Raw genomic sequence first — 9,622 nt, 5'->3', positions numbered from 1 at the left:
TATCTTCGTCAATAAGAAAATAATTTTAATTTCTTCTACTATGATTAGTGTGATTGTTTACTCAAGGTTTAATTCGTCAAATATAGTGTCCTTAATTGTAAAGTGTCGTAAATTAGTGTCCTAAGATCTAATTAAAAAAAGTTTTTCCACGCATGAGTAGGTGTAATTAACGACAAAGAGTTTGCTTTCGTCACTTCTCTTCCCGCGAAGCGACAACTAATATTTTAAAAATGCACCTAATTTGCTACCATTTACACGCTCCTATGTACTTCGTGCTGCCCACGCTCTCTATTCCTGCAACTCAACTCAACTCAATTACAAAGTTTACTAGTTAAAGATAATTAAGTAATAAAATATACATTTTAAAAATTTACACTATTACTTATTGATTTGATGAAAAATGCTTAGTACGAGTAAGTAATTTTTTGGTTCCCCGATGTCTAGTACTCACTTTGAAGGATAAAACACTCTTTATTAAAGACAATTCTTTTTTAACACTTAAATTCGAGACTTTAATTAAGAATAGAGGAATACGTTACACTCTAGTACAATCTTTGGTGGTGGTAAGTAATGTTACTGCTTATCGTTCACCGGTAAGATTGTTTCGTGTCCTACAATTAACAACAATAATAACAACCTAGTAAATTTTTACAAGTGGGGTATATGGAGGATAGAGCGTACGCAACTTTGCCCTTATCCTGGGAAGATAGAGAAATTGTTTTCGATAGACCCTCAGCTAAAGAAATGAAGAAAAGAAGCAGTGACAACAAGCAGTAACAACAACAAGATATTAAGGAATCGAAGCAAAGATAACAATCAAACAATAGGTGGTATTAGCAATATAAGGATAAAGAGATACCATATTAACATTAATGCTACCGACTTGAGAGAGACAAAAGGACACGCTCGACTACCTACTAATCTTCTATCCAATCCTCAATCTTCATACCCTTCTATTAAGGGTCATGTCCTCGGTAAGCTCCAGCTGCGGCATATCCTGCCTAATTACCTTTCCTTAATAGTTCTTAGGCCTATTTCTACCCCTCCTCATACCTACCAAGGCAACCCCTTACACATCCTAACCGATGTATGTGTGCTTCTCCTCTTCATATGTCCAAACTATTTCAACCTCGCCTCCCACATCTTATCTTCCACGGAAGCCACTCCCACTCCGCGTCCTAAAATTAAAATGTGTTTTTTTTTTTAATTTTTTTTTTTGAACATTATCCTAAAATAATTGTCCAAAAACACCAAAGGCAACCTAAATTCTATCTGACTTAAGAGCGTGCGGCTATGGATATTCCCATGTTAGGACCCAAGGGGCAATCACAAAGTTGAGTGAGAGTGACCTGGTGCGCATATTTCAACCCCCAAAAAGGGGTGGGGGTGAAGGGGTGGGTGGTGGACATCAAAACCAAAAAAAAGATAATAATTAAATTCGATATAAAATTATTTACACAATTAAATCACCTAAAATATAAGTACAAATAATTTTATTTAATAATATTAATTAATCATTAAAAATAACGACAGGTAACTTGATATTTAAATTACATTGGTACTGTAAAAAATATATATATATTATACTATTGCTGTATACTACCTCCGTTCATGTTTATTCGGCATATTTTGATTTTTCACGCCCCTTAAGAAATAATAAATGAAGTGCATAATTTATCATGATACCCATATTAATTGATGCGTATTTTATTGAATTTGAGAAAATAATTTGAAATGAGTAATAAATACTGTGGATATAACAAGAAAAAAAATTATTTTTTCTTGATATGCGTATAATAACAAATAAAAATAAAAATTTATTTTTAATATACATACCAATTCCAAGTAAACTTGAATGGAGGGAGTATAAGTTAAACCAAAAAAGAAAAGAGAGAGTGGGTCTATCATATTGTAGTGGAAATATGATTCCTACAAATAAAAATAGAAAGAAAGGAAATATGATAAGTTCTCATCCTAAAATTCTAATCTTATTCGACTGTAGGCACCCAATAATACAATAAGCTAATAACACTACATATTTCTATATAATATCTGTATGTATCTATGTATACACACTAACCCCTCCCGCAACCCCTTATGTAGCTTAATATATATGTATATACAAGCTTATATATGTATATAATGTATGTATATAAGTTGATGTTGCACTTGCACACCCTTGATTTTTTTGGCTATATACAGAATTGTAAATAGTTTTAGGATTTATGTTTCATTGGATTTGATTCTAATGGAATTTTGATAAGACTTTGGCTTTTTTCATATTCTATTCTTCTTCTTCAAACAAAAGCTATTGGGAGGAGATTGGATTTTCAGTTTGTGATGTTTAGAGAGCTGAGAAATTGAGCGGGAAAAGTTCTTCAAGATTTTGCCGTTGGCTTTAAAGGTTCCATTTTTCTCTCTTCTACTGTTTGTTTGGTTTATTTTTGGAAAAGAAAACAAAATAAGAAAATGAAAGAGATCTTATTTAGTATTAATTAAAGTCAAAAGGGTTGAAAGTGAAGTTAATTTGATTGTTGATTGAAATTTTACTGTGTTTTGATTATAACTTCCACCCTTTTTCTTTGGTCTTTAAACTGTTTTCTTTTGCTAATTGCAAGTGTTTTGGGCAAGAAATTAAGCAGATGTTAATTGCTTATTGGTGTGTGTGTGTATATATATATATATATAAATAATCTGAAAAAGATTAAAACTTTCTTAATATATATGATGTTTTGAACCTATAATCTGGAAAAAGATTAAATTTTTTACTGGATTTTAGCTACTTGATTTACTTTTTTGTATATTCAAACCATGAAATTAATCATGTATTTTAACTTGTTTTCTACATCTATTTCTTAAAGGGATGTAGTGTCAGATTGTTGGTATATATATGATAATAGTACAAAGAGGTGAAGAGGACTATAAAAACTTGTATGAAAATGGCTTGATATTTTAAATTGGATATCGAAAAGCTACTTTAATTTGACGCCTGCACTTCTTCTTGCACAAGAATTTGCTTATCTGTAGTCGTTTTGCAGCAAATTGTCATAGATTAAAACATTAGGACTGCTTTCATTAAGGATCAGTAGATTTTCTTGTCTTATGGACAATCAGTCTTATCAAAGGTGAAAAGCGCAAAAAAGGTCTAAGGTTTATTGGAGCTTTAAGCGCAAAGCACAAATGAAGTGTGGGCTTTAATGAAGAAAGGCACAAATCGAAAAAAATTACAAATATGTATGTATAGTCCGAGACTAATATCTATAAGCACAGAGGCGTATCCAGGATTTCACGAGAATGGGTGCACCCAGGGCGAAGCTATGTACGATGAACTGACAATCGTTCGCCGAAAAATTATACTATGTATAGGGTAAACTATTACTTGTTTTTAAAAAAAATAGACTTTGAACACCCTTGCATAGCCCACTGGAAAAGGATGTTAAACATTTGAACACCATTATTGAATTTTCTGGCTTCATGAACGTTATTTTTTTTCAACCCAACTTCATAAATCAAAGAAAAAAGATAAAGAAACAAAAGAAGAAGTGAGATTGATAAAGAAACTGGAAAAATATGTGACTTTTGTTTGTAGAAAAGTTGGTATTTTGCTGATTTGCAGAAGACTTAGAGCGCCAGAGAGTTTTGTGTGGAGAGGTATTTTTAATTTAGGGATTTTGAAAGTATAACTGAAAACTAAGAAGCAGTTTATGTAGTAATAAAGAGAGGAAAAGAAAAAAAGAACGTGTGTGCTAAAGAGCATGGGAAACTTTAAACTGCGGGCCCAGGAGCATGGGTATGTAGCCAATTTATTAATTAAAAAGTGAAATAATGGATAATTTTAAAAAGGGTATTGCGGGGATTCGAACCACCTACCCGGTGGATGGAAGGTGCACTTCTCAACCAGTGCATTTCAATGTTCACTTGAGTATGGGTTCACCCATACAAATTCAAGTATTTTGTGCTGAAATTTACTGGTGCTATACAAGGTTTAGGGAAATGAGGATGGGTTCACGTGAACCACCCCCTCCCATGTAAATCCGCCCCTGTATAAGCATGAATACCAAATATATGGACAAAAAAATTGAAAAAAATTTACGATAAAATATCGATTGGTTAGTGTCGCCTCTTTAGAATTAAGCTCATTGGCAAGAAAAAGTATGTCTTAGAGCATTCATGACAACACTGAAGCGCCCGCTAAGCGAGGCGAAGCGCTCAACATGTTTTGAGCCTCGCTTCAGGGCTTAAGCGCGCCTTTGATAACAAGGTGGACAATCCATTTTCTGTATGGAAGTTTTTCATGTCAACAATAGCTGACCTGTGTCTTTAAACCACAGTCCATACACAATGAATTCTTCAACATACACCCATTTCGTCGCCTCAAGAAGGATGGGTATATGCGATTCGATCCATCAACTTGGAATGTGGGATGATTTCAATGGTAGTTTCCCAAGTACATCGGCAACCATGATTTTAGAAGTTGATAAATGCCTAGAGGACCAGATACCACTTATGGAGAAAAGACTAGAAAACGAGGTTTGTTCTTCTCTTTAGCTTTTCTTGTTTTAATATCTTTCACAGCTTTTTGTGTTTTAGCTTTATTGATTAAAAAAAAAAAAAGAACTTTATCTGCTTTAGTTATGCTGCAGATTGTACTGATTAATATAGTTAATGTTTCTAGACAGAAGACACTTCGCATGGAACAGTAGGGACTTCTAACAGATATGAACCAGAAACAAGTAAACCCGTCGAGAAGGTAAAGATATGTTTTTGTTCTTATAATCTTGTATCTAGAATACTGATCTTAAAATGAAGGTTTTGTTCGTTAGGTCATTCTCATGAATTGAAAAGCCTCCTTTTGGTTGGTGAGAACATCTGTTCATGTGTTCAAGGAGATTGATGTATGTTTGCTATTGCTTTTCTCGTGGAATCAGCCACTGATGCTTGCATCAGGGTCGGTTGCCTACGTCAAACTCCCTTGGGATGCGGCCCTTCCTACGACCCTGCGTAAACGCAGGATGCTTTGTGCACCGGGCTGTCCTTGCTGTTGCTTTTCTGATAGATAATTTCTTTTCATTCATTTTTTGGAGATAAGATAAACAATCATGTAACATTCTGACGCGTAGATGTGCAGTTTTGATTGATTTGTATTTTCAATTGTTTAGTTCCCTTTCAGTAGAAAACAGAATTAGGGCCACCTATACATGCTAAGCTTTAGATGCCTACATTTACTGCTTCCTATGTGAATTATTATTAGAGAAATTTGAGGTATGAGTTTTTCAATAAGATGAAGTATCCTAAGCTTAGCAAGACTGATTAGTTAATTCTATCTGTGGTAAAAGGTCTCCGATTTATGGAAGAAAAACATGTAAAATAATTTTAGAGGAAATATACAGGAGATGAAGGGAACATTACATCTGAATTGATAAATTTTGTAGCGGAGTTTCCTTGTTTGGAATGACATGTTGAAGAATATCATCAATATATATGTTTTGCGGCTTTCTTGCTTTCAGGCAAGAACTTGCTTAAAATCTTTAAGTGCCAAGTTCATCATTTGCCTGTTTTTCTTAATGTTCTTTTTCATTATTCTTTTCTTGGCAATGAGACCTCAAAAAGTATAAAATCCTTGTGGCAATAAGATTTATGTCCAAACCTGATATACAGGTACTTAGACGTCTTGCACAAAACCGTGAGGCTGCTCGTAAAAGCCGTTTGAGGAAGAAGGTATTCCTTGAATTCTGCTAATTTATTCTGCAACATTGCTACTCAATGTTACTTTTCCTTATTAAACAAGACAATTTGGTACTCTGCTTGTGTCATTGATTTTCCAAGTTTACATTGTGTTACTTTAGGCCTATGTTCAGCAGTTAGAAAATAGTAAATTGAAGCTGATTCAATTGGAACAAGAATTAGAACGTGCCAGAAAACAGGTATAGGGACAATATTTATTCTTATTTATGAGTAAAAATAGCACGGTATAGCCAGTTTTCGGACTGGTCATTCAAAAATAGCCAGCGTTTACCAAATCAATGAAAAATAGCCACTATTTTGCTGCAACAGAGACCGGTCCAACATAATATACTGGAGTTCGGTGCACCTGTGTATGAACTCCAGCATATTATGCTGGACCGATATACTTTGCTGGCTCCAGTATAATATACTGGAGACTGGAGCACCGGTGCTCCAAACTCCAGTATATTATGCTAGACCGGTATACTTGCTGGAACTCCAGTGTATTATGCCGGAGTTCTAGTGTACTTATGTTGGAACTCCATCATATTATGCTGGAGTTCTAGCATACTTATCCTGGAACTCCAGTATAATATGCTGGAGTTCAAGTATACTTATGCTGGAACTCCAGCATAATATACTGGCGTATTTTTCGGGTTTTGAACAGTGTTTTCGCTCAGATTTATCTTTACATGAAAAGTGGCTTATTTTCAATTACTTTTGAAACTGGGCTATTTTTGAACGACCAGTTGTAAATCTAGCTATTTTTGAATTTCTCCCTATTTATGAAGGTGAGATCTTTTAGCTGATTAATGCGATGAATATTTTACCTTTAAGGGCGAAAGAAATCTGACAAATCAACTAACATTTTGCAACAGGGTCTGTATGCAGGTGGTGGTTTAGATGCTAGCCAGCTAAGTTACTCTGTAACCGCTAGCTCAGGTTTGTCGGTTCACACTGTATTGTCATGTACTTAATCAAACTTCATTCTCAGATCTTTGTCGGAGCAATTAAATTATGCTTGGATTTGGAAAGAATTCAGATGAGAGCTTTACCTTAGTTTCATTATAGAGTACATAGTGGAAGAAGCTTCTGCATAATTTCGTTTGCTGCTTACTTTTCCTATAATATTAAGATCACTGTATCACCCTAAAATGCCAATCGTTGGATCTAGTTAATACATTAGATCATTGTTGCTTGAGAGTGAATAAAACTTAAAATGGAAACATTATTCCGCTTGATCTTTAAATAAGACTTACAGACTAAAGAAACATAGGATGAAAATATTTTGTTTTATTTTCAGGGAATTGTTTCTGCTCTCCTTTCACCTGCAGTTGTGTTTATACATTACTTATTACTATGAACATTTAATTCTTTGGCTTTGGAGTATCTTGTTATTAGAACATTAACGGGGTCACTCTTATCCTTATTCATTACCTTCCAATTCATCATATTTGTTCTACTTATCAAGTATTTCTGGTCATTGCTTCCTTCTCGGTATCTCTCATTCTTCTAAATCACTTAGCAAACTAGGAAACTTAATGAAGAATAGCTGGTTAGAAACAACTACGGTCGCAGTGGTAAGACATTAATAATGTGTGTCAGATAGAACCAAAACGAGAGCAATTTGCAGTTCCTATGATTTCATCATTTCTGGCAAACCTATTAATGCCATGGTGCCTAATTATTTAATTATTTGATTTTCTAGAGTTCATCACAATTGCCTGTTAAAATACCAATTTATTAAATTAATAACATATTTCCTTTTCTTTTTCATACATTGTTTTTTGTGTTTTTTGTTTCCCTTCAAACCTAACTTCGTGAATCCACAGGAACTGCTGCATTTGATATGGAGTATGGTCACTGGGTGGAAGAGCAAACTAGACAAACAAATGAGCTAAGGAGTGCTTTGCATTCTCAAATTGGTGAAGCGGAATTACGCATTATTGTTGATGGTTATCTGAGCCACTACTTTGATCTCTTTCGCATGAAAGCTACAGCTGCTAAAGCTGATGTCCTCTATATCATGTCTGGCATGTGGAAGACATCAGCCGAGCGCTTTTTCATGTGGATTGGGGGGTTTCGGCCATCCGAGCTTCTAAAGGTAATGCATGCCTCAGTATGAATTCCCAACTGACGCTCGTTATTGAGTCCATGTGTCTATTGTCTTTGTCATTCAGTTGAATTCATCACCAAAGCCAAACATATGTTATTTCTTTCCTTAAGCTCGTGAATAATCGTCTTTTTTTCTTCTTCTTTGTCTTCGATTAAGAAAGGTGCTTAATGCAACATTTTCTGTTAACCTACAGGTTCTCACACCACATCTTGAGCTGTTGACAGAACAACAACTTCGGGAGGTTTGTAACCTGACACAATCATGTCAGCAAGCAGAAGACGCCTTGTCACAAGGAATGGTAAAACTCCACCAGATTCTTGCCGAGGCTGTTGCAGCTGGCCGATTAGGCGAAGGAAATTACACTCTTCCACAAATGGGGCCTGCCATCGAAAAGTTGGAAGCTCTTGTTAGGTTCGTAAATCAGGTAGTATCTCATATTGGATTTTCATTCCTTTCAATAGAAGTTCTCTTAAAACTTCCATTTATGTGTTTTTGTGGTGTGCTAATACTCAGTTTATTCTTTCGACGTCCGTGATTCGAATACTTGATTCATTCTCCTGACTCATCTCTGTTGCCTTTCTGGAAACAGGCGGATCATCTACGCCAAGAAACTCTCCAACAGATGTCCCGCATCCTTAATACGTACCAAGCAGCTCAGGGCTTGCTTGCCTTGGGGGAGTACTTTGAACGACTTCGTGTTTTAAGCTCACAATGGGCTACTCGTCTACGTGAACCTACCTAATGAAGCACAAGAAGATCTCCTGTATATTATTCGAGGAGTTTTGCCTTCAGAAGTCGATGCTGTGTAAGCTAAATCTGCCACTTGTTTATGTCAATAAAACTCTCAACATGAACATAGAACATTATATCAGGTGCTGCCAGTTCTGAAGCTCCTCCTCCTAATTGATTATTTGTACATATCTTCCGCGATGCTACGACATGGAATTTCCCAATTGCATTTTTCTTTTTAGTCACATTGGTTTGGCTACTGTAAACCAAAAGGTCTGTAGAAGATCTCAAATTACTTGTCCAGTGTCTGTGCAATGCTCAGATAAAGTTTTTGTATTTTCCCTCTGCATTCAAGAGTCTATTATCGTAGTATATTACCGAGCAACTTTTGAAGGATTTGGAGTTGAGAAATTGCTATAAATAACATCGACAGAACTATGTCGCAGCCAATAAATATCATGTTGTGATTTCTCATAAGAATTATGGTTCTAAAGATTTGCATCTAATATTTACTTTTACAGGTTGTGGACCAGAAGACTGTTGCTCACTTGGTATCTAAACCTATATAATCAGTGGGCGAGCCACATAGGCTCAAGGGCAAATGCAAATTCAGGATTCGAATGTTATGGGTTCGGGTTTGACATTTATTATTTGTACTTATTTACTGGATTTTAAACACATAGACATGATTCGAACCAATGTTACTAGGTTTGGATGAACCCAGAAGTTATACTAGATCTACTTCTGCTCAAGGGTGGTCAGTTTATACTGTATATATATTATGCGTTGAATCTTGAGCGTCTTTAGTGAAATTCTTGGCTTCGCCATTGAGCTATATTCTTTTTTTGGTCAACTGGGTAATTATATATATATATATATATATATTTATATACACACACACACCCCTACTGTTTCAAAATAGTTACGCCATAATATGAGAGGCTAAGCTCTCTTGGATTTCATTGTCATTGTCTAGCATCACTAGTATCACAGATATTGGTTTTTCTGGTAAATATAATTCCTAGGATATCTGACAACAGTGCTGTGTTTGCA

The 9,622-nt window shown here is 35.2% G+C and overlaps 1 protein-coding gene across 3 annotated transcripts; it reads left to right on the top strand.

The window, feature by feature from the left end:
- The first annotated feature begins 2,027 nt into the window (after positions 1-2,027).
- On the top strand, positions 2,028-9,321 carry LOC104247646 (TGACG-sequence-specific DNA-binding protein TGA-1A). 3 transcript variants are annotated; one of them, XR_716275.2, is made up of 10 exons: positions 2,028-2,404; positions 4,332-4,530; positions 4,676-4,750; positions 5,659-5,718; positions 5,847-5,924; positions 6,603-6,666; positions 7,557-7,828; positions 8,034-8,251; positions 8,430-8,645; positions 9,091-9,321. XR_716275.2 is itself a non-coding variant. In XM_009803711.2 (9 exons), the coding sequence occupies exons 2-9, from the start codon at positions 4,342-4,344 to the stop codon at positions 8,580-8,582; spliced, it is 1,122 nt and encodes a 373-aa protein (XP_009802013.1). In that variant the 5' UTR covers positions 2,028-2,404; positions 4,332-4,341; the 3' UTR covers positions 8,583-8,778. The 3 variants fall into 3 exon arrangements, 1 of the variants encoding a protein (XP_009802013.1); XR_716274.2 differs by having other exon boundaries at positions 8,034-8,264; XM_009803711.2 differs by lacking the exon at positions 9,091-9,321 and having other exon boundaries at positions 8,034-8,264; positions 8,430-8,778.
- The last annotated feature ends 301 nt before the right edge of the window (positions 9,322-9,622 follow it).

This window comes from Nicotiana sylvestris, chromosome 4 (genome assembly GCF_000393655.2).
Source record: "Nicotiana sylvestris chromosome 4, ASM39365v2, whole genome shotgun sequence".
Lineage (NCBI taxonomy): Eukaryota > Viridiplantae > Streptophyta > Magnoliopsida > Solanales > Solanaceae > Nicotiana > Nicotiana sylvestris.
This window is presented reverse-complemented; position numbering and strand designations above follow the sequence as displayed.

Excerpts from the sequence above, each read along its gene's own strand:
- LOC104247646 (XM_009803711.2), top strand. The coding sequence starts at position 4,342 with ATGAATTCTTCAACATACACCCATTTCGTCGCCTCAAGAAGGATGGGT. Across the intron at positions 4,531-4,675 it reads AGAAAAGACTAGAAAACGAG|ACAGAAGACACTTCGCATGG; the intron begins GTTTGTTCTTCT and ends TAATGTTTCTAG. Across the intron at positions 8,265-8,429 it reads TTGTTAGGTTCGTAAATCAG|GCGGATCATCTACGCCAAGA; the intron begins GTAGTATCTCAT and ends TTCTGGAAACAG.